Below are 24277 nucleotides of genomic sequence, written 5' to 3' on the forward strand. Positions count from 1 at the left end.
TTTTGGCAAATACCAACAAGTAAAAATTAAGTGTCTTATAGGTTTAAAGAATGGCCATTATTTCAATGGTTCAGTTATATATGTGGTTTATTATGGATGACTTTTGTGGACGGTAAGATTAATTTTACCCACAAGGTTATATTATGTACCATTAGTATTAGATTTATTTTTCTCCCTCTCTCTCCTACGTGTTATTTCTCCATCTTCCATAGCGCTGGCGGCATAGACACCTCCAAGGCCGAACTCACGTCGTTGTTGGTGTTCAACAAGGAGACTCATTTTTTAACATTCCCATTGATTAATGTAGTCCAAGTGTTGTGGGTTAAGGGGTAAGCACCCGATAGATTTACATTAATCTGTCATAAGCAGTCATAATATTTTTTTTTCAAATTGTATATGATATCCTTTTTTTTATATTACTTTTATCTTCCTTTCATTAATATCATTGATTAGCGTCAATTGAAATATGTGAGTAAAAAAAATTGTTCTAACATCTTTATTACACTCATATCTCTTGTATTTTTCTCAAATTGCACCAGATACTTCTCTAATTTTTTACTTTAATTACTTTTACCCCCTTCTATTAATGTCATTAATTAACGTCAATTGAAATATGTGACTAGACGAAATTATCTTAACATCTTTGTTAAATATTCAATAACAAATTAACAATTGACTTTGTGAATAGACATTTCTTAAGGCAATAACAGTTTTTCCTTTAATATTTGACTCTTATTTCATTGTTGCTAACACTTGAAGAAGATGAAGCTCTTGATTGAAACATTATATCAAACATCTAACCATAAAAAATAAATATTTTAAAGAAAAGAGTTAAAAACACAAATGCAGGAACAAAACACTAAAATTTGAAACAAATGACCATTGTTGAAACACACGTCCAACAAAAACGCAATAACCAAATGATCCAACACATAAAAAAATTAAACTAAAAAGAAAAAGAAGAAGAAGAAAGGTTGTTAACACATGTGTACTAATAAGGTGGGTTCACGTCCAACAAAAAGTTAAGTTTACGTTCAATTAGAGAAAAAAAAGAATATTAAAATATTTTCATATTGAATATAGTGTCGTGTCTTTTATGAAGTTAAGAGAAACAAGATGAAAATATTTTAGACATAAATTCTCATTAAAAATATGTGATCAACATGTGTTTACTTTTTGTTAAATTATTAAATGGTGTTTAGGAGGAAGGAGGTTTGGTGTAATGTGAATTAAAAAATTAAGGAATTTTTTATAAGATGCAAAAAAGGAGGAATGTCGTGTGCAGTTTGAAAAAAAAACACAAAGAATGCGAATGTAATAAGCTTTAACCCAAAAGGAAAATTTACACCAATAGGCATGAATAATCATATAAATGTACTTGATATTGCATCTTAATCTAAAACCTTAAAGTTCAAATTTATGTATTTCACCTCACTCTTTTCTCCAACACCAAGCAACAATATCCTTGAAGGACTTTGATCAAAGTTGGTGTACATTTTTCATAACAAATATTGTTCCCCTGTTAAGAAGATTTGGAAACTAAATTCAACAATCCTAACTTGAGCTTCATTCAATTTCGCAGGGCATTATTAAATTATGCAAAAACAGTGAAGAAACAATTCAGTCAGTTGTAATACAATATGAGAAAAATAAAATTGAAAATAGGAATAGCAAGTGCTGCCTCAAGCGAAGCTCATTAAATACAAAGAACATTGATGGAATAGAGGGGGTGGTGGTCGGGGGAACCGAGCAATTTTATCGTTCTGAGTTATCTTGGAGGCACCAACGATCATACTGTTGCTAATTAACATATAGTATTATACCATCATGTAATCAGTGAATACCTATGCCTCTCAACCAGACTCCGCGGCGGCGGTGGGTGGTCGAAGCCGCCGTTGCGGACGCAGCTGAACAGCGAGGAACGTGGATGCATCGGCATGGCGACCAAAATCAAGGTTGATGCGTTGTGATGGGAGACGACTGAAGCCGTGAGGATCAGAAAGGCAATGGCAAAGGCGGTGGCACTGATCTCGAGACGACTTTCGTACTGGACGTCGATGGAGTAGTCGAGGTGTTTCACGTCCGGCAACGGCGTGCCAGCAAGGAGAATGCGGCGAGGGACATGCACCCAGCCTGTCCTTAGAGGACAGAGACAGAGAAAGAAAGAATAAAAATCTAATAACTGTATGGGTGAGATTGATCTCACATATATAACCAGTCCACGTTAGCCGTTGTCTGCAAAAACATTGTAGGGAGCATAGCTTGTGTTTAAGCAAAGGAGTGGTTGAGGGTCGGAGGAGAAGATTGTTCCAGGGATATTATTGAGCCGCGTTTTCTGGATGAGAGACTTGTTTCTTCTTTCTCCACTTTCTTTTGCTTGCTGTAGCAATTCAAATAAGCACGCCCACTCGCCTGGTCTAGAATCATCTCTACTTTAGTCATTCAGATTCTTTTTTTTTAGTCTTAAATTAATTTATAAAATGGTACTAGTTATTTTATTTTTTTTTAGCGTAAAAAGGTAATAGAGTAAAGTAACAAATGAAGAATGATTTTTTTTCAAAGTTAGTAAAATTCCTTTTCTTATTTATTGATATACACGTATTAAGAAATAAGTAATTGCTATATATTCAGATTAAAATATCTTTATTTAACTCCTCTTTCTTCTTTTAGCGTCAAAACAATTTTTCAATTTAACAACCCATCTAAAGTTTAATCCTTTACAACAGTTGACAATGTCATAAGAAATTAAAAATAATATAGTTTATAGAAAAATAATATAATTTATCTCTATTTAATAATATCATTCCTAAAATTTATTTTTTTATTTAATTATAACTATTTTCAAAAATTCTATTTTATTCATGATATTAAATTTTAGTGAAGAAAATTTTAGAAATATCCTTATTTTTATTTAAGATTGGTAAAATTAAATAATTTCAACTAATTTTCTTTATCAGTTAATTATTGTTATTTATGTATGAGTTTACAATACCTAATTACTTAATTCATCAAGATTTTTAAAAAGTAATTAATTTAGTTGATATCAATGAATTTATGTTAAATTTATAATTTTTTTTACAAAAATATCATTGTCATTAATATTTATCTCTCTCTTTCAACTTTTAGTCTATATGTTTAGACATGACAAGAAAATTCATACTAGTGAGTATCCACCCGAATCCGTCCCGATTTTGATGGATAATATCCGAATTGACCAGATATGGGTTCGGGTTTGGATTTTCCCCTATAATCAAAAGTCGGGATACGGGTATGAGATTATTAGATTCGTCCCTACCTGAACCCAAACCCGCCCAGCCACTTAACATCTTTAAAATTTTTGCATAATTTAATAAAAAAAGATAGAATTTTTATTACTAGTTAATTTTATTTTAGAATTTTTACATAATTTAATATTATTTTCTTAACGATTTTTGTAGACACGTGCGCTATAATAAATTTATAGATATATAAGTGGTTAAAAATAATGTTTGACAATCAATTTATTATTTTTTTAAATTAAATTTTTAATATTTTTCTAATTTGAATTGTATATGGGATGGGATCGAGAATACCCGATACTCGACCGGTATGAGGATGAGATAATAAACTTTAACCTATCAGGTATCGGGTACGGGTATGAAAATATGTTGGGGGTGGGAGTAAGGGATTGAGGAAACAATACCTGTATCTGTCCTGCCCCATTGTCATGTCTATGTATATTCTCTTTCTTTCTCTCTTTTTTATTTTTAATTAAGGGAGTGTTTCGGGGGTAAATTTTTTTATGCTAAAAAATTGTTTTCTAAGAATAAATGAAATTTATTTGGTTGACCATTAAAATCTTAAGATAAGTTTTATAAGATTCAAAGAGGTATGAAATATTTTTATCACATTAAATAATTTAATAAAGTAAGATGATATTTTATTGTAATAAAAAATTAACCGGCAAACTAAACTCTACCTAAATAAACAATTTTTAAAATAAATACATTTAATAAAGAAAAAATAAAATACATTTTAACATTTCTTTAAATAAATAAAAAATACAAAAAGTACTTCTAAATTGATCTCATCCTTTAAAAAATTCAAATTCAAATTTGTTGAGTAATAACTTATTAACTTAATTCTTCAATAAAATATTATTTTCAAATTATCAATAACTCTCTCATTATTTTTTATTACGAAAAAAAATTATACATGTTCAATTTTTTAAATTATGACATGAATTCTGTCTCCATAAATATGGATATAGGACAAAAAAAAAATGGGGATCACTTTTTTTTCGTTCTTATCCTAGTCTTTTTTGTGTAAGTAAAATAAATGGGGGTTTCCAAAAATTAAAGGATTATTTTGTTTCTGATAATTATTTATTTAATCAGTGGATGAAAGTATACTCTGGATCGAACTTATAGAGAGTATTATCTTCTTTTTTCTACCAATAGAAAGTCCCAATTAGTATTCTTTTTCTATTATACGTAAATATACATGTTCTTTTGGATATTTTTAAAAATATACGTTACTAATTATTTGTGGGAAAGTTTATGTGAGAAATTGATTAAAAAATATTTTGAAAAAAATATTATTTCTTAAGAATGTTATTTTTTTTTTAAAATTTGATATCAGGAAACTAAGTTTCTTAATTCATGATTTTTGAAAAATAAATTTTTTCCCAAGAATATTATAGTGTAAAAATAATTGATATAAAAAATATTATAGACTAGATCTTGTATAAAAGAATTAATGTTATTTTAAATTTAAATCTTATAAATAATTAAATAGTAACGGGGGAGGGAGTATTTTTTTTCTTTACTCACTTTGATAGATAGTACTGTACTACTTTATTCACGGGTAATGAGTTAACATATTATTGATGGATCATATAAAAATGGGTTATTATGTAAGGTAGGACGTGAAATAGAAAAATCTCAGATAAAAACATTTTAGCAAATTTGTACTACCGAAACGTAAATTAAAGGAAAAGAAAAAAGAAAAAACAAAAGCAGAGAAGAACAAAAAAAACCAGAAGTTTGTTTTACTAAGGTCCACCATCCCCTCAAATTCAAGAAACCGAAGCTAGAGAACTACGAGGAAGAGGAGGAAGAGCAGCAACAACTGTAAGCACAAACAGTCACTTTCAAACACCAACAACTGTGTGTGTCTAAACTAAGGTGCTCTATCTCTTTCTCTCTCTGTTTTTTTTCTCTCCCAATAATTGTTTACACATGTTTTCAGCTCAAGTCTCTTCCTCCACCTCTTGTTTTGCATCATGTTCCCAATTAGCTTTCTCGTACAAGTTTCTGGATGTTTGGATTTCCTTTGTGCCAAAAACCAAAATCAATTTTTATAGAATTCACATGTGTGTGTATGTTGGTCGCGTTCTCTGAATTGCCTTGCCAAGGGAAATCCGACCTCTTAGTTTACGAAATTTAGATTAACGATTCAGAAATTGAAATTTCCAGATTGCAAATTGTTGGATCCGAAGGGAGTGTTAACAGTTACGGTCGTGGTTTGAATTTGGTGTATGACCTAAGTGAGCAATGTGGTCCTCGTTCCGTGAGTGTGACCCCTTGGCTTGAAGCTTGAATATGAATCCCTCAAATATATTATCATAAGACTATGTTGTGCGTGGGTTTTATGCTGCTTTCTTGCTTCTTCAAAAGAAAACCCTCACATGTTTCTGAATCAAAATAGGCGCAGTTACTACTGCTAAGTAGAAAGATGAAAGCGTTCTTTGTTTTAATGCCTGCGAGAGGGGGTTAGACTGATTGGAGATTTGGAGGTCACTAGGTTTTTGTTCTTTTTAAATGAACTTGCAGTTACTGTGATGTCCTCCTATATTTCCTGAGTGAGAATATGATCTGTGTTTAACTATTCCTAAGAAAACAAACACAATGAAGCTGTCCTGTGCGGGCAACAGTTTTGACAAATTAATCACTGGAATTGTGTGCAGGACCAATTAACCATTTGGGAAGTTTAGGCAAGGTCATGTTGGCAAAAATGGAATACTGAAGAGTGATATTCTTCTGAAATGTGGATTTTCCGTGGGCTATGACCAGTTAGATGGTGGTGGATAAGTTATAGGAATCTGCAACTATAAATGCAGCTTGTGGATACATGTAGTTGAACAAGTTCCATAGAAACTACCAAGGATTAAAGTTATCCCTTTTATATGGTTGCTGTGACAAAGCTCTTTCTTCACCTAAAACCATTAGATCTGACAGACCAAATTCTGAATTTTGATTATGGCATTAAGCATAATTTAGCCATAATCCTGCAATTATATTATTAATGTAATGCTTGATTTCAATCCTCATCCCCTGGCTCCTTAAATATATTATTTTCATTGTCTATCTAATTAAAATTAAGAAAGTGAAATAAAAGGCTTCCAAGTTTACAACATTAAGTTAAAGGGATGGAGAACTAGAATCATCTAATTATTTTTGTGTAATTTTTTCTATGTATTGAGTTATACAGACTCTCGCATAGGAGATTTTACAATAACTTGAAATCGTAATGATTGTAATTAAATTAACCAAAGCAATTGCCTTTCCTTACTAAAGAAATCCTTAGTTCAAATCCAAGGGATTGGTCTAGTGGAGTAAGACAAAGTCTTGTATTTCATAGTTTATAGACTCAAGCTCCCCCTTATTTCCTTGATATTAGGTAAATGTAAGTTATCTATAAGTGCTCTTTGAGTTCAAGGGCTTTCCCTATGTTAAACGATTGACAAATGCACCAAATTATCACAAGTAGTAAAGTAAAATGGAAGACTGAGTGTCGAGTTCAAAGGGACTTTGTTTGTACTTAGATTGGTTCATATCCAATTTTCAAGCAATTAATTGAAGAGAAGGGATGATGAGTAAAAAGTAAAGTAAAGTCATTGAAACTGTAAAAATTGCAATTGAGTAAGACAAAAGACGAACACTTTTTAAATGCTAGGATTAATTTAGACTGCAAATGTGTTGGGGTCTAGCATATCAAACTACCAAACTACTTGTGATGTAATGTTAATAATTTTTCTCTATCTAATATTATTCCAGTTTTTATCCACATCTACTACTCTAACCCTGATTCCTCAAGTGAAATTGCATTAAGAATAGAGATGCATGTATAGGCCAAACAAAAATCATTCTATTCCTAGACATGATTCATTTAGATGTCTTTTTCGAGTTCTTTAGAAAATAAGTACTTTCCAATGCCTAAATCCTAAACAGATGCATGAGTATGGGTGATCAGACCACAATCAATAACAATAAACACAAAAAAGGAACAATAAGAACTGGAATTGCATTAAATAGATAGTAGGTAAAGAATTACATTGCAAGAGTTTGGCCGTTAGGCTTTCAACAATGGGGTTTAGCCTATCATTGGCATGAGAGATTACACTTTAGGGGTTAATGGGGATAAAAGAAGAATAGGGATGGAGAGAGAGGGGATGAATAGCTCTAGAGATGAGGGTTTCCCCTAGTTGAGATGCTCAGGTTTTGGATGTATTCAGTCGAGAGCTCTGAGTCTCGGTGTGTCTTTCTCCTTTGCTTCCTATTCCTTTTATAGGCCTGAGTTAGTTTAAAATTAACACGACTTCGCGCTAAGCGCGACATCTTGGGCTTAGTGAGTATGACGGTGATCACACGCTTAGCGCGGGATTCGCGCTAAGCACGCCTTCATGTTCTTCGTGGGTCTTCTTCGTGCTAAGTTTGGACTGACCGTTGAGCGAGGCGTCGCGTTGGGCTTGTCTTGCACGTTAAGCGAGATGTCCCAACTTCAACTTTTTCTTCAAGGCTTTTTTTTTTCTTCAATTTTTCTCTAAAATGCTTGTAATTTTCCTTCTTTTGAATCCTGTTGGTCAAGAATTAAAATGATATGAAAATCCTCATTATTCTCTTAAAAACAAACAGGAAAGTAGAGGAAATCTAACAATTCTTGTCTGATTTGACTGTCAATTAATCCTAAATTTCGCAGTTATCACCCTATCTTGGACTAAGGCACCATCCTGGCATCTCCTCTTCCTAATTTTATTTCATGAAAAAAATGCTTAGTTCAAATTATGTTACTTGGGTTTCTTACAAAATTTGAACTTCTATTTATGGAAGAACTTATTGATTTTATGCTAGAGGTGAATGTTGTACTTCTGCAACTCCCCGTTTGTTTACAGTTTGTATGTTCTTTACTTGTACAATGATCTCAAATTTCCATTTTGTTTCAATAACTTTCTGTTCTGAACTGTTTATAGAATTTAACCATTCCTTCTGTTATGTATTGCAGAGTCTGTAATTGGCTGGAAGTTTGATATGATGACAATTTTCAATTCCTATCCTTGGAAGCCCTTGATAATTCATAAACATGATGGAAAACCTTAGAGTCAGATAACATTGATCTTTCCTTGTTTTGGTGGATATATGGCTAATCATTCTTTAGTTTTAGATAACAACACATCTGTTAGTACTGTTACTGTAGCAGAGCAGCCTTTAGTCATTGGGCAAGAGTTTCCAGATGTGGAAACCTGTCGAAGAACAATGAAAGATATTGCCATTGCTATGCATTTTGATCTTCGGATAGTTAAGTCAGATCGCAGTCGATTTATAGCAAAATGCTCCAAAGAAGGGTGTCCATGGCGTGTCCATGTAGCAAAGTGTCCCGGTGTTCCAACTTTTACCGTAAGAACTCTGCATGGAGAGCATACTTGTGAGGGAGTTCAGAACCTTCATCATCAGCAGGCATCAGTAGGTTGGGTTGCAAGATCTGTTGAAGCACGCATTCGAGATAATCCACAATACAAACCAAGGGAAATACTGCAAGATATTCGTGATCAGCATGGAATTGCTGTTTCTTACATGCAAGCCTGGCGGGGGAAGGAGCGTAGCATGGCTGCACTTCATGGAACATTTGAAGAGGGTTACCGTCTTCTCCCTGCTTATTGTGAACAAATAAGGAAAACCAACCCTGGTAGCATTGCATCTGTTGTTGCCACTGGACAAGAAAATTATTTTCAACGACTGTTTATTTCTTATCGTGCATCAATTTATGGGTTTATAAATGCTTGTAGGCCACTTTTAGAACTTGACAGAGCACATCTTAAAGGAAAATACCTAGGTACATTGCTCTGTGCTGCAGCTGTTGATGCTGATGATGCTTTGTTTCCTTTGGCTATAGCTGTTGTTGATGCTGAAAGTGATGAAAACTGGATGTGGTTCATGTCAGAATTGCGGAAACTTCTAGGAGTAAACACAGACAACATGCCTAGACTGACAATATTGTCTGAAAGGCAAAGAGGCTTGGTGGAGGCCGTAGAAACACATTTTCCTACTGCTTCACATGGTTTCTGTCTGCGTTATGTTAGTGAAAATTTTCGTGATACATTTAAAAATACAAAGTTGGTAAACATCTTTTGGAATGCTGTTTATGCGCTCACTGCTGCTGAATTTGAAAGCAAGATCACCGAGATGATGGAAATTTCACAAGATGTCATATCATGGTTTCAACAATTTCCTCCCTATCTTTGGGCGGTGGCATACTTTGACAGTGTTCGATATGGCCATTTCACACTTGGGGTAACAGAATTATTGTATAACTGGGCCCTTGAATGTCATGAGCTCCCTGTAGTACAGATGATGGAACACATCCGCCAGCAGATGGTATCTTGGTTTAATGATCGGCAGGATATGGGCATGACGTGGACGTCAATTCTTGTACCATCTGCTGAGAAGCGGATTATGGAAGCAATTGCTGATGCTCATTGCTATCAAGTGCTCCGGGCAAATGAAGTTGAGTTTGAAATTGTGTCAACTGAGAGGACCAATATTGTGGATATACGGAGTCGTGAGTGCTCTTGTCGCCGTTGGCAGTTGTATGGCTTACCTTGTGCCCATGCTGCTGCTGCACTTATTTCTTGTGGGCACAATGCCCACATGTTTGCTGAACCATGCTTCACTGTACAAAGTTACAGAATGACTTATTCACAGATGATTAATCCTATACCAGATAAGAGCCAGTGGAGAGATCAGGGAGAAGGAGCAGAAGGCGGAGGAGGTGCAAGGGTTGATATCATAATTCGCCCACCAAAGACTCGCCGGCCGCCTGGAAGGCCTAAAAAGAAGGTTCTACGAGTGGAGAACTTTAAGCGTCCCAAAAGAGTTGTTCAATGTGGTCGCTGTCATATGTTAGGACATTCTCAAAAGAAATGCACAATGCCCATTTGAAAAATTTGTTTACTTGTTAAAATATCTTTTGTTTCAGGGACATATAAGCAATAGATCGAATGTTGTGTTTGTATTGTAATTTAAATGTATTCTGAACAAGTCAATGACAAAATAAGAATCCATTAGTTTTTGCCAAGGTTCTCATCAAATGGTAGCGGGCTGTCTGCATGGCTGTTTTCTCGTTTTACTTAATAATTGGTTAATGTCAGAAAATTGCCTTGCCGGTTTGTCTCTGTTCTGGATATTGTATCATAATTTTCATAATGATTTGAAGTTGGGCAAAATAACTTGGACTGGCATATCATCATTCCTCAAAATGCTGCTTGTTTTTCAGGTCTTTCAATTTTAGTTCTTAGTCATGTCTAGGAATAGTACATGCCTTTCTTGATTGTGTTTTTTATGAACTTGACTATAGAGAAATGATAAAGTCAAGAAAAGCATTTTCAAATGGCGTTACATGAGAAAGGCACAGATGCTTGGAGGATCTTATTTATTTGGAGTATTTATTACGACAGGTGAATGGAAGATGTAACCAGACATTTGCTTCTAATTGTTGCCCGTCGGGCCAGTTCTTGGCAGTATTTGCCCATTGCATCCCTAGATTTTTTTTTCCCCGATTTTGTTGTTTGCTTTCATAATGGTTGGATAAATTGTTGCTTCTACCTAATGCAGGTTTTCCAAATTTTAATTTTCAAGTCTGCATGCATTGAAATGCACCTGTTTTGGAAGCAAGGGCATTAATTATCAATTTATTACTGGTCAGACTTCGTTCTGTGATTGTTCAAGGGTCAGTTATGAAAGTCAAGGGCCCGAGTAAGAAGAAACTCAACACGATAGTAGAATTGAATACTAAAGCCACACAATTACAACGGTGACATTCCATGTTCCTATCATCAAATCTTAGACATTTAATTTGTTCATTTTTTGTATTCATTAGGGCAATCAAGAGCATGTTGCTGTCAAATTGAAAAAAGGACAAGGCATTCCTCAGAAGATGTGATCGCAGGTTAACATAAATATGTCAGCCTGATAAGTTTGGATAGTTGTCTTTAAATGAATAGAAATGACTCGCAGTAAATTAATGGAGTAATTAAAAGTATAAAAATATGATTTTAATTTTTGAAATATTAAATAACAGGCGTTTTAACCTTTGACATTAACAAACAATGATCATAAATTAGTTACTGTTCATCATATATATTTCCAGTAACTAATTTATTGCATATCAATAGAATCATGTTCACTTTGGTATCAATTTTTATTAGTAGTAGTAGGACAGCCATTATCAAATGAGAAAATTTATTATGACATTCCCCAAGTTGGCGATCCTCTCTCTAGAGTGAGTAGTCATAAAAATATCTCCGTGTATATATGTATTTAGCATTTAACACCGAGGCCCAGAGATGGTTAGAAGATTTTAAAATATTCCAAACCAGCTTTCCAAGTAAAGCTTTATTGTGGTGCCTAGCAACACTTGCTATTAGCTATATCCCTCCATGCTTCCTTGGTTCAGTCACCTCTCTCCAACCGTCCATATGAATTGCTTTATCTCTTTCAAATTATGAAGAGCGTTATTACTAATCACCAATAGTAATTAATAAATAATGATTCTTCTGACCTTTAGAATAAGTGAGATTACATGAAAGCAATGCATGACTTTTTCGCATACAGTAGATGCATTGAGCTTCTGGTTCATACGTAGCACTGCATCTAATCATTATTGAATATTGATTAAGCCGGCGGCCTTTGGTTAAATCATTGATGCGTGCACCCTTTTCTTCCGTAAAAACAGTTCCTACTTCCTGGTACTTACCAATGACCATGCATGCACCTACCATACAGAAGTAAAGAATAGTGTTATTTATCACGAATCAAAGGCAAATAATCTTCACTCATCTTATGTATATAAATAAAATGAAATGGAAAGAAATCGATGACACGTTATGTACATTCATTCTTTCATCCATCACTCAGAAATTTGTTTTGGTTCAAAACATCAATTGTGAGTAACTAACTCTTAAGACTCCTCATTCACGTGCATATCAGTGGAAGAGCATGAACTTATTTTGTTCATCACACATCAATATTATTATCATCCTCTCGATCTGGTCCTTCTTACCCGTGCTATGCCTATGCAACTCAAAAGCTACGTATATAGTCCACATGGACAAGTCTCACATGCCCAAAGTTTTCACCTCCTACCATAACTGGTATTCATCCACCCTTATCGACTCTGCTGCCACTCCTTCCATTTTGTACTCTTACGACAATGCACTTCACGGCTTCAGCGTTTCCTTATCACAAGAACAATTGGAGACTCTAAAACAAACCCCAGGTTTCATCTCAGCATACAGAGACAGAGAAACCACGCTGGACACCACCCAGTCTTACACCTTCCTCTCTCTCAACCACTCCCATGGCCTCTGGCCTGCTTCCAACTACGCCCAAAACGTCGTCGTTGGCGTCATCGATTCCGGAATCTGGCCTGAGAGCGAAAGCTTCAAAGACCATGGAATGGAAACTCAAACTCCTCCGAAATGGAAGGGAAAGTGCGAGGGTGGTCAAAACTTTGACTCCTCCCTATGTAACTCCAAACTCATAGGCGCAACCTACTTCAACAAAGGTCTTCTCGCAGCGCACCAAGCTGACGCTACCAAAATTGGAGCCGACTCAGTTAGAGACACCGTGGGACACGGGACCCACACTGCATCCACGGTGGCAGGAAACTACGTGAACGGGGCCTCGTATTTCGGTTACGCTAAGGGCACAGCCAGAGGAATTGCGCCACGTGCTAAAATTGCCGTGTACAAGGTTGCGTGGGCACAAGAAGTCTACGCCTCCGACATCCTAGCAGGTTTGGACAAAGCCATCGCCGACGGAGTGGACGTGATTTCAATCTCAATGGGGTTGAACATGGCGCCCTTGTATGAGGATCCTGTAGCCATAGCCGCATTCTCAGCTATGGAAAAAGGAGTTGTGGTTTCAGCTTCAGCGGGGAACGCAGGCCCGTTACTGGGGACCTTACATAACGGGATTCCGTGGGTTTTGACGGTTGGAGCGAGCAACACAGAACGTGTTTTCGGGGGGACGTTAATTCTGGGGAACGGGAAGAGGTTTTCGGGGTGGACACTGTTCCCAGCGAGTGCCACGGTCAACGGCCTTCCTCTGGTTTACCATAAGAACGTTTCGGCGTGTGACTCTTCACAACTCCTGTCACGTGTGGCGCGAGGGGGCGTGGTCATATGCGATTCTGCCGATGTTAACCTTAACGAACAGATGGAGCACGTGACTTTGTCTGGAGTGTACGGAGCGGTGTTTATATCAAGCGATCCCAAAGTGTTTGAACGGAGAAAAATGACGTGTCCCGGCCTTGTCATTAGCCCTCGGGATGGGGAAAATGTGATCAAATATGCACGAGGGACTCCACGCGCTTCCGCGACTATAAAGTTTCAAGAAACCTACCTTGGACCCAAACGGGCTCCCACGGTGGCCAGTTACAGTTCCAGAGGCCCGTCTTCGGAGTGCCCGTGGGTATTGAAGCCCGACGTCGTGGCCCCTGGCTCGTCCATTTTGGCCGCTTGGATTCCGGATGTGCCCGCGGCCCGAATTGGCCCAAATGTGGTTTTAAATACTGAATACAATTTGATGTCGGGAACGTCGATGGCCTGCCCTCATGCTTCCGGGGTGGTGGCTCTGTTGAAGAATGCACATCCTGAATGGAGTGCTTCTGCTATTAGGTCTGCGTTGACTACCACGGCTAACCCACTGGATAACACCGGAAAGCCCATTGAGGAAAGCGGAGACTGGCCTCAACGGGCTTCTCCTCTAGCCATGGGGGCTGGCCTTATTGACCCTAACCGGGCCCTTGACCCGGGCTTGATTTATGATGCCAGCCCTCAAGACTATGTTAACCTCCTCTGTGCGATGAATTTGACCCAGGCCCAAATCATGGCCATTACTAGATCAAAGGCCTACTCTAATTGCTCCAGAGCATCCTATGACCTCAATTATCCTTCTTTCGTGGCTTTCTATGCTGACAAGAGTGTGAAAGTGGAGACAAAATTCCGGAGGATTGTGACTTACGTTGGAGATGGTCCGGCTGTTTACACTGCTCGAGTGAGCTCCTACAATGGCACTGCAATCTCCGTATCTCCCAATAGGCTGGTCTTCAAGAATAAACATGAGAAACGGAAATTCACTTTGAGCTTCAAGTCTCAAATGGACAAGGACTATGATGTGGCTTTTGGTTCACTCCAATGGGTTGAAGAAACTGGAAGGCATCTTGTTAGGAGTCCCGTTGTACTGGTACCTAGGAACGTTGCCTTCAACTTCCAAACTCGGATTTAACTTCTTCACCTTCTATTCTGCTTATCATCTACTCTTCCCTTGAATATCAATATATCATTGATTATCTTTCTTTACTGGAAGGAATATCATTGATTATCGTTATTATCTTTCATATAATTAAATAAAAGACTTATTTAATTAGTATTTAAATGAGTGATGATATAGCATGCATGTGCGTAGAGTTTTTTTTTTCTCCTTTTAAAAAAATAACAAATAAACTTCATTTAAGTGTACCAAATCAATAACATTAACTAATAGCAATTCTATCTTTAATGTTATCTGATTTGAGGGTTTAATGTTAGCTTAAATCCTTATGCTAATATTTTTTTTAATGAAAATAAATAAATAAAATTTCTTGCAAAAGAATGTATGTGTGTTTTTAAAAAAAAAAACAAAAAATATTTTCTTGGGATAAAATAAATATTATAAAGTTACATCGTTTTATGCCATTAATTATAGGTACCATTTTTAAACCAAAAATATAAGGTATTAATATCTTCTTTATTATAATTGACTCTTAACCTATCTTTGATTTGAAAGGTCATTTTTAAAAGGATTTTCTAATGTTTTTCCTGAAGATAAAAATATTAATGACTATTTCATTTTAGATATTCATGTATGGTCGTTATGACCCAGATTACAACAATTTTAAACCAAAATGAGAACTACTTCTTAAAAACTTAAATCACATGACAACATTCATTTTCGAATTGTATCCGTGTCATAGCTCAATCCATTCTTGTCGAGCTTATACTCAGAGGTTCCATCAAACCTACTACGACTACAACTTTCCCATGGGCCTCGTGGAATTCCATCAACAGTCCAGCGAACCATAATGACATCCTCAGCAGGCTGCCACACTCTGCTTAAGTCAATCCACAAAGCCTTGAAAAACATCCTGCCATGAAACCCTAGAGCCCAGAATATTGACTTGTAATTCTCAATGCCAACGAACGTGTTCAAAGGATCTTTAAATACGATATCATCCCTGAAAGAAGAAAAAAAAATGAATTTGCATATGGTCATAACACACACACAAAATAAAAGGCAAAACAATAACAACTATGCAAATGAGAGAGGGAAATGGGAACCTGTAGATGTCGAAGGAGAGTTCTCTGTAGAAGAGAGCAGGGAAGTCCTCTCTCAGGGACCGAATAGAATACCCCAAATTTACATAGTATTGTTGCTTGTCTTCTGATACTTAACTTTGCAACTCACTTTTAACCCAATGGTCTTGCCCCTTGTGATGAGTTTTAAGTTGTGGAGTTTACTGGGTTTAGGGTTAGGGTTGTGTACAATTTTGGGGACAAAGGACGTTTCCGGGGAAAAGATGAGAAGGGACATAGTTGTGGGTCAGAAATTTTCTATGAAAATGCCATTCCTGCACAAGAAGAAAAGAAAAGGGAGGGGACGAAAGCAAGATTAGACATATCGAGTTATTAAGTGGGAAAAGTGTGTGATTGGTTGGATTTGGATTTTCTCTCTTTCTTTCTACTTTTTAATGTTACCTTACGTATGGGGTTTGATAGAGAAAAAACGAACAAAGAATAATGCGTCATGAAAGATTAGAATCTTGGGGTGCCTTGCCTTTAGTGAGACCAGAGCATATTCCCTAACTTTTTTTTCCCCCTTCATTTTTCTCTATCTTTATACCCGTTTTAAAATAAATAATTCTTAATCCTCCTATTATTTTCTTTTACAAATCCTCCTATTACATCTGATGATAAGTTTTAAATATGTTTTATACTTCCAAGACAATAAATTATTTTACTTTTCATTTAATACTTTTTATTTATTATAAAAAGTAGGAGGAGGATTTAGCATTACTCTTTTAAAATTGGACTTAGCTTGCTTATTTTTTAAAGTGGGAAAATATAATCTAAAGAAATTAAAAGCTGAGATTTTAAAATCACATAATTTATTGTTTATGTATGTATGTTTATAAATATAAGCATGATATGTTAAGAGAAAAAAATTGATACAACGTGTAAATAAGATGTTTATAATGTAGAACCAGTTCATATAAAAATGGATATAAGAAAGCAAAGGGCATGGATGTCTTTTGATGTTAAATTGCCGTTTCCGTTACAACAGAGAACATAATGATTCTTAATTAACTAATTGTGTTGGGTGATTTTCGGATGTAATGAAAGGAGTGATAGATTGTCTTTGGAATTTGACTGTGTTGTCTTCTTCTTTGTGACTCTCTCTCTTCAGTTCTTGAATTTGATCCTCCTGTGTTGCTTTTCCCACCAAACCAAACTAAATACTACCTGATATTAATGTTGTAGTTCTTTTATGGAACATTGTGCCATGACATTCGACGAGGTTTCCATGGAACACAACAAGAGCTTCATCTTCGCCCTGCAGGTCATTAGATCTCTTTCTTTTTATTTCTACCACAATTGCCATTCATTTCAACTTACTAAACTGAATTACCGTGTCTGTTGCTATTGTTTCTGATTTGTTCAAATTCATATCATCAAACATCGTTATGACATTACTAGATTTGGGACCTCTAAGCAATGCCAAAAAAAAAAAAAAAAAGAAGATCATTACTCATTCTAATTGAGATACAAATCTTTCAGGAACTTAAGAACCTGAGGCCTCAACTCTATTCTGCTGCAGACTACTGTGAGAAATCTTATCTCAATAGTGATAAAAAACAAATGTAAGGATACTTGTTTGCTAATGAGTGTTTTAGTTTGTTGTTCTAGAAGGTGACCTTACCTCCTTCCCTTAATAAATTGCGCTAGTTAGTTCTTACCGGGCTGTCAATGTTACGGCTAAAGTTTTCTACTACATTGTGCATTTGGTATTTCTTTAAGTGCTAGTTGTATGATTTGATTTAGGTGGATAAAATAATATGTTGTAGACAAGAAAGTAGATTGAGAGTACTTAAAAAATAAGAAATTAATATAATGATTTCTGATAACAAATTTTGAATGGTCTTAAAGTCGACACTTAAAGGACATTAACTAAAATTTGTTATTGTTAATGTAACTTCTATTGTGTTGGGCCCTGAACCCTGATCTTTCCCATAGAATTGTATGTAGGCAGAAGCACTTGTTGTACCATTGATTCTTACAATGTATGATTGTGTCTCCATAGTGAAGTTGGCGAGGATGGATGATATGGCATATGGTCATCCTCAAAAGGATGACTTGAATTTGTAACCTAGAAATTTTTGTGACTAGCTAATTTAACAGCATATGGGAGGGACAGTTCCTTTAATACAATATAATATAGGCTTGTTTGTAATCTGCCGGCTGATAATTCTTCTGTATTTGAACTGGTCCTGGCTGGTCCTACATTTATGCGTCAGGATACTTGAAAACCTGAAAGATTATGCAGTAAGGGCCCTTGTTAATGCTGTTGATCATCTAGGAACTGTGGCTTACAAGTTAAGTGACATTCTTGAGAAGCAAACATTTGATGTCTCAACCATGGATTTGAAGGTCTCTACGTTGAATCAGGTAATTACAAACATTTTTGAGAGATATCAAGTCAAAATACATAATTTCCAATTGGAGTGGAAGTGAGATATTTGCTTATTGCAGAGACTTCTTACATGCCATATGTACACCGATAAAGAAGGTCTTCGGCAACAGCAGTTGTTGGCTTTCATTCCCAGACATCATAAGCACTACATTTTGCCAAGTATGCTGAACTGTTCTCATTTTCCTTCAGAATAAATCATTGACTCTACAGATTTATGGATTTAGGTTTTCTTATGGTTCTCTTTGTTTCTGTTTAACAATGCAAGCTAGATTCCGTCCATAAAAAGGTACATTTTATCCCACACAGAAAGATTGGTGCAAGACAAAATTCATTTCAAACCAGAACTCGTCTTCATTCTTCAGGTCTGTTGGAAAATTGTCCCTTATGAAGTTTTTGGTTTTGACGTATGTTCTCCTCCCCTCCCCCTTTTCCTTTTCTTTTGGTTTGGTGGTAAGTGAACATCATATTATCTAACTGGATGTGTATTACTGTATCTAGGTACCCCTATTTCAAAAACTCTTTCATGGCATTTAGCATCAGAAACTAAGTTTACCTTAAAAAAACAGGCTTCACGCACTTCAAAAAAGTAAGTTTATAATTTGAGGCTGTGTAGGCCTGTTACTTTATTTGTGATGCACTCCATTGATGGCATTATTGTAGCCCAAGATATAGAGTGCTATTTTAATATTTTAAGACATCCACTTTTTCAGTGCCAAGGACTCAAAATTTTCTGCCAAGACCTCTGGAGTTTTCCACCTTTTAGGTATGCTGAATAGCTGTATCCCGTGTATTATATAATTCAGTTCAATTGGGCGAGCAATGGTTATGTGTATAAACAATAGCTCCTTACAATTCCTAGTTTTGTGCTTGTAGGTAGTGAAGGGAGTACGAGGATGAAAACCTCAGCAGCACAACCTCACTTGGCAAATGGAGTTCCTACTTCTGGTGCTGCCACCCAAACTTTGGGTGCCACAAGCAGGGTAATGTCACTTTCATCGGGTTCAAATGCCTGGTGTGCCATGTTTGATAGAATAGTAAAAAATGTGATTATTGTTGATCAATAAATATGTTGCTATTTATTTTAGTACGTTTGCAAAACTGATGAATTTTTTTAACATTGCCATGCAAGATCTTTGTCAGAATTTATCAGGGGTAGTAGTTTGGATTTTGCACGTGAATAAAGGTTCAGAGAGAAAAATTCACTTCTAGGATAGGATAATCTGTCTAATAGGCTTAAGGGGGGTATTTGGCTGATTTTATTGACAATTTTGTGAGTTCTTTATACCAGTAACTCAATCACTTAATACTTTCAAAAGAGTAATTGCTCAATTTACAAATGATACTACACTGGATATTTCTTCTCTTACATCCTCCTCCTATGTCCTATCTAACCACTTCTCCTAACCCACCTCAACTAATTGTCCTAACAAAGTAGCACACTCAGCATAAGGAAGGATTTATATACAGAATAGTTTCAACTTACAAAGGGAGTAATGAATCAAAGATGCAATTCACAAGAACTACTAAGCTAATAATTCTAACTCTATTTTCCTAAGTTACAATGAATCTAGGTAACTTGGAAAGTGGAACAACTTAATTATTTATGTAGTTTCCAACAAAAACATACTAGTACTAACAGTTCATAAAATTCACAACCAGGCTAGTATCAACACGAATCAAACTTTATTAAAAGCCGGTGCTTTTATGCTGCCCATTAAGCATTTGGTGCTGTATTTGCCTTATCTACCTGATCTTATATGGTTACTTCTGATGAAGATGTGCTTCTTATACAATATAATATATTTAAATTATGTGAATAGATACTATCCAAATTTACTCTTTGTTGACTCATTCGAACATTACATACATTGTTCGGATACAGCATGCATGATTTATTTCAATAGCAAAATGAAACTTTTATTTTAGATCCATTTTATGGATTTTGCATTTGCCCCCCTCTTTGTGGGGTTGTTTTCACATCCATTGGGGAAAAATATTTGTTTCTATTTTACTTCCACCAAATATTAGAATTCTATCTAACAGATGCACCAGTAGCTGAAATTATGGAGAATATATTCCAGCTAGCCAGTTTGCACGAATTTAAAGAGTTTGAGAGCTAAAGGGTGATTTTTTAGTGCTTTTGTGGCATAATAACTGTGGCAAAGTTACTGATGAAACTGTGTCTGCAGGATGCACTGAAGCGTTCCAAACCACTGACAGCATATGGTTCCTTTGATGATCGAAATGGACGTGAGGCTGTTCAAGTTCACACTCGCAGTAAAAGTGTGCTTTCTAGTTTCCTTGTCAAGCAAGCGGCAGCTAAGTTGAAGGCCGGTTCTGTCTTATGATACCTATCAAGGCAAATGCAAGCTCTGCATGATGTGGATAGATGTCACTTTTTTTTTTTTATCACAGAGGAGTTAAGAATAATACCTCTTTAAGCAAACGCAAGCTCTGCAATGATTGGATAAATGTCTCCTTCTTTTTCTTTTTCTTTTCTTTTTTTTTTTGTTTATAAAAGAAAAGTGTTAAGAAAACAACTTTGATATAATTCTCTTTTCGTTGACCATTCGTCCACTAATGAACAGAATTACATTAGTGTATATTTCTAGTTCTAGTCTTTGAATAATGATTGTTGAATCTTCTACTCACTAGATTACTCAAGATATATATATATATATATACTTTTGAATTATGATTTATATATAGGGGTAGTGAATTTTTTGCACCATATATATATTTGTATTGATGCTATAAAAAAGGGTTGACTTTCTTGTCTTGTGATGCTTCGTAAAGTTTTTCAAGTTGCTTGCTTGGGTGCCGTCAATACTTGTCGGGTTTTGGTGCCGTCCCAGTATTTTTTATTGTTTAAAAATTAAAAATAATAAACCTATTTTGACAAATAAAAAGCTTCTTCTCATCCAGAACTAACCGCTCCCGCATCAACGACTTCTATTCACAGGACCTTAGTCAGTCACCCTCTGTTATCCTTCTTCTCCTATTTCCTCCATAGCCACCGCGGTCCACCATCGTAAGACCTCCAAACCACCGCACCACATCAATTTTCATTGTGCTGCAGGTGTTTGATTAATTGCATGTGTGAGAAAATTGGGAGAACACTCTTCTAGTTTACTCTTGTTTTGTGGCCCAATGGAGGCTCACTGTTAGATACAAACCTCACTTTCTTTGCGCAACACCGAACCAAGAGAGTGAACTACCCCACCACACACAGTTAAGCCAATCAGGTATTAGTAATTTCTTGTTTTTATATTTGTTTTAATGCTGCTTTGCAGCAGTATTGTAGAGAGAAAGCCAAGACTCAAACAGAGGACAGAAACACAGAATCAATAGAAGTATGCAAGCGATAAGTTTGAGAATGGCTCATTACATTAACAGTCAGTTATCAAATGTCTAAAAGTGACATTTCTGACACTTTGCAATATTTGGTTTTAATGGCCTCTATTATCATATACCCAAATGTGCCTCATTATGTATTCACTTGAAAAAAGGCACTAGCCGCTAACAATTGGGGAAATTGCCCTCTAGAATTAAGTTAATCATAGTGATATACGTTTAGTTTTCGGAAGCTGATCCTTGAGTTGGGTTGCTTCATAAAAGGTTTAGATGCATATGATAGTTTGTACTACAGTCCTTGAAATGAAGCATGAACGTCAAGTTAAATAACATATCCGGTAGGCACCTTCGCTTAATTCCATGAATCCAAGTTTTTCTCTCATATCATATTAAGCATAATGACAACTGTGTTTCTTTTCCAGATGTTTTGCATTAATTTGGCTTATGTGCAGATACTACATACTGAGACTGTTTCTACTGACTCAACCTAATTTTCGTTGCAGTGTCGAGTTGATATATCTACATATAATTCACCATACATCTCTGTGACCCATCCTAGATCAGCAGGTTATAGATTTTTTTATTAGTTATTTTCACTGACTATTTATTCAGTTAATTTCTTTATTCCTTTTGAGGGTTGTATTACTTCATTTAAAGCATTTTATGGGAACTGTCATGTCTACTAATAATATCCTTAGCTTATCTGCTTTATCAATAAAGTTTTATCTTCTACAATAATCTGATTCCACTGTCATTTGGAATAGGACATGGCTTGCCTGTTTTAAGTGAAGAAAGTACCCTGGTATCTTCTGATACTGGCAAAGAAATTTGGGTCTCTGCTTCAATAGTACATGAGGTACAATATTCTCATCAATCCATATTCTAAATATTGCTTTACCTGTCAAATTTAGGATCTACAGTGGAATAAACACATTCTGACATTGCCAAACTAATTTTGTGAAAGTTTACATATATAGTTTTGAAGGAAGCCTGTTTTCTTTTAAGACAAAAAGATAGTTGTTTTTATCAAATTTCCTTATAGAAATGTCACTAACTTCATCACTTCAGATAGTGAGCACAATCAAATAAAAGCATTAGTGAAATTAGGCAGCTCCATCATTCCTTCAAAAATGTCATTAACTTCATCACAGCAGATGACAAGTGAAACTAAATGAAAGCAGTAATGGAATTAGGCAGCTCTATGACCGTCGTGTCCTCATTATCAATGTAATGTCTGCCTAAAAAATCAGCCGGATTTGGTTAAATCAGTTGAGGAGCTGTTAGTTGTTAGTGGCCATAATAAACTTGTACAGCTGGAGGATCTTACCTGATGCATGCATAGTTCCATATATATAGGTGACCCTTATATAATGTATAGGCAAATGAAAATTTTACATCATACATGCATAACACTGCTACTATAATCAAAGATCAGTGAGAAAGAAATGACAACCAACGGGTGTGAATTGTTAAAGGAGAAAGGGATGGTAATGAAATTATCTATTGTTGTAACATAAGTGATTACATGAAAAAAAAAAATATTTATTATTAGGCTAAATTAATGTTTTTGTCCTTTAATTTAATTTTAGAATCCGATTTGATTTTTTCAATTTTTAAATGATTTAATTTGATATTTTAATTTTTAAAATCCTTTCAATTAAATCTTTCTGTTCAAATTGGAACTAACGGTGTTAATGTTTAGACAATTATTGCTCGCAGGAATTCTGTATGGAGAAAACAGAGGATATTTTACAGGGTGTATATTTTAAAACAGATTATATGGTCATCAGAATCATTGTATTACATGAAATAAATACAAACACATTTATATCTAGAACCAGAATGATTCATCCACACTTTTTTAAAGTGGAGAGTACAAATGAAACATGAGACTCCATTAAGTCTAATAAGGTATCATTAATAACTGAATCAAGCTACTAACAAAAAGAAAACAAAAGACAATTCTAATTGGATGTCAGAAGCACATTCTTATAACCAATTATAAGAAGCAAAAATAGACAAAAGACAAACCTCAGCCACTGAGGTGTTGAAATGTTCGCTGCCTCTCCGCGATTAAAACCTACACAGCATACAGTCAAAGCATTTGAAATATTCAACTATTGGCTGAAACAGTAATAAAGTCCTTGAGCCTATGAGTAGCATTCTTAGACTTTTAGGTGTCTTACCATGACTAAACCCCTCTGGGAAACCTCACAACAAATTAAAGATGCACATAAACAACCGTACAGGGTCACTGAAAAAGAAAATAACACCTAGTAATTGCAACGATGTGAGCCTGGACGGAATGCTCATCAACGTGGCCACCCTATTGGCCGGGGGCATTACCAACCCTTTCGGGAATGCCTACTTCCAAGGACTCAAAAGCGTTAAATTCCGCAAGGCAATTAGAATGTGAAATAAAAATCTATTATGGTAAAAGCTATGCGTTTGCCGGGAGTCGAACCCGGGTCTATTGCTTGGAAGGCAATTATCCTAACCGTTGGACTACAAACGCTTGTTGATGCCAGGGATTCCTACAAATCTTTCTTTTCCTATAAACTTTACAGCTACATCTACCCATTCAAGATTTATATTTCTATCTTCTCAAATACTTTATTATATACATGTATATATATAATTCATTCTTTTTCTTGTTTTTATGTTAATTGATAATACATCTTAACACAGTCATTAGTTTTCAGTGTTATTAAATTTGATTAGATCATCAACTTGAGCAAAATATTAAATTTATTCGTTTTTAATCTAAATCGACTTGTTTTCGAATATGTGGATTCTAAAAGGGGGATAATTTTAATTCCGATATACAATCTGTATTCCAATATGATATACATCATGACTAAATCATATGTATGTGTATA

General features: G+C 35.4%; 3 protein-coding genes, 1 long non-coding RNA gene, 1 other non-coding gene and 1 pseudogene across 5 annotated transcripts; 4 read left to right on the forward strand and 2 right to left on the reverse strand.

Annotated features, from left to right (window-relative positions):
• Positions 1 to 4925: 4925 nt before the first annotated feature.
• LOC114400272 lies at positions 4926 to 10345 on the forward strand. Its single transcript, XM_028362637.1, has 2 exons — positions 4926 to 5165; positions 8263 to 10345. Exon 2 carries the CDS (start codon positions 8397 to 8399, stop codon positions 10194 to 10196), a length of 1800 nt encoding a protein of 599 aa, XP_028218438.1. The 5' UTR covers positions 4926 to 5165; positions 8263 to 8396; the 3' UTR covers positions 10197 to 10345.
• Positions 10346 to 11836: 1491 nt separating this feature from the next.
• LOC114399294 (subtilisin-like protease SBT1.9) lies at positions 11837 to 14687 on the forward strand. Its single transcript, XM_028361459.1, has one exon. It carries the CDS (start codon positions 12252 to 12254, stop codon positions 14541 to 14543), a length of 2292 nt encoding a protein of 763 aa, XP_028217260.1. The 5' UTR covers positions 11837 to 12251; the 3' UTR covers positions 14544 to 14687.
• Positions 14688 to 14974: 287 nt separating this feature from the next.
• On the reverse strand, positions 14975 to 16025 carry LOC114398018 (annotated as a pseudogene).
• A 671-nt stretch (positions 16026 to 16696) lies between these two features.
• LOC114399791 (protein ABIL1-like) lies at positions 16697 to 20647 on the forward strand. Its single transcript, XM_028362006.1, has 9 exons — positions 16697 to 16913; positions 17132 to 17214; positions 17869 to 18019; positions 18104 to 18203; positions 18314 to 18406; positions 18543 to 18630; positions 18755 to 18807; positions 18918 to 19024; positions 20234 to 20647. Exons 1-9 carry the CDS (start codon positions 16842 to 16844, stop codon positions 20390 to 20392), a joined length of 906 nt encoding a protein of 301 aa, XP_028217807.1. The 5' UTR covers positions 16697 to 16841; the 3' UTR covers positions 20393 to 20647.
• Positions 20648 to 20902: 255 nt separating this feature from the next.
• On the forward strand, positions 20903 to 23235 carry LOC114399887. Its single transcript, XR_003663855.1, has 4 exons — positions 20903 to 21289; positions 21902 to 21965; positions 22163 to 22254; positions 23118 to 23235. It is a non-coding gene; the product is annotated as an uncharacterized LOC114399887 (long non-coding RNA).
• A 606-nt stretch (positions 23236 to 23841) lies between these two features.
• On the reverse strand, positions 23842 to 23913 carry TRNAG-UCC. The gene has a single exon. It is a non-coding gene; the product is annotated as a tRNA-Gly (tRNA).
• Positions 23914 to 24277: the final 364 nt, after the last annotated feature.

This window comes from Glycine soja, chromosome 19, assembly GCF_004193775.1.
Source record: "Glycine soja cultivar W05 chromosome 19, ASM419377v2, whole genome shotgun sequence".
Lineage (NCBI taxonomy): Eukaryota > Viridiplantae > Streptophyta > Magnoliopsida > Fabales > Fabaceae > Glycine > Glycine soja.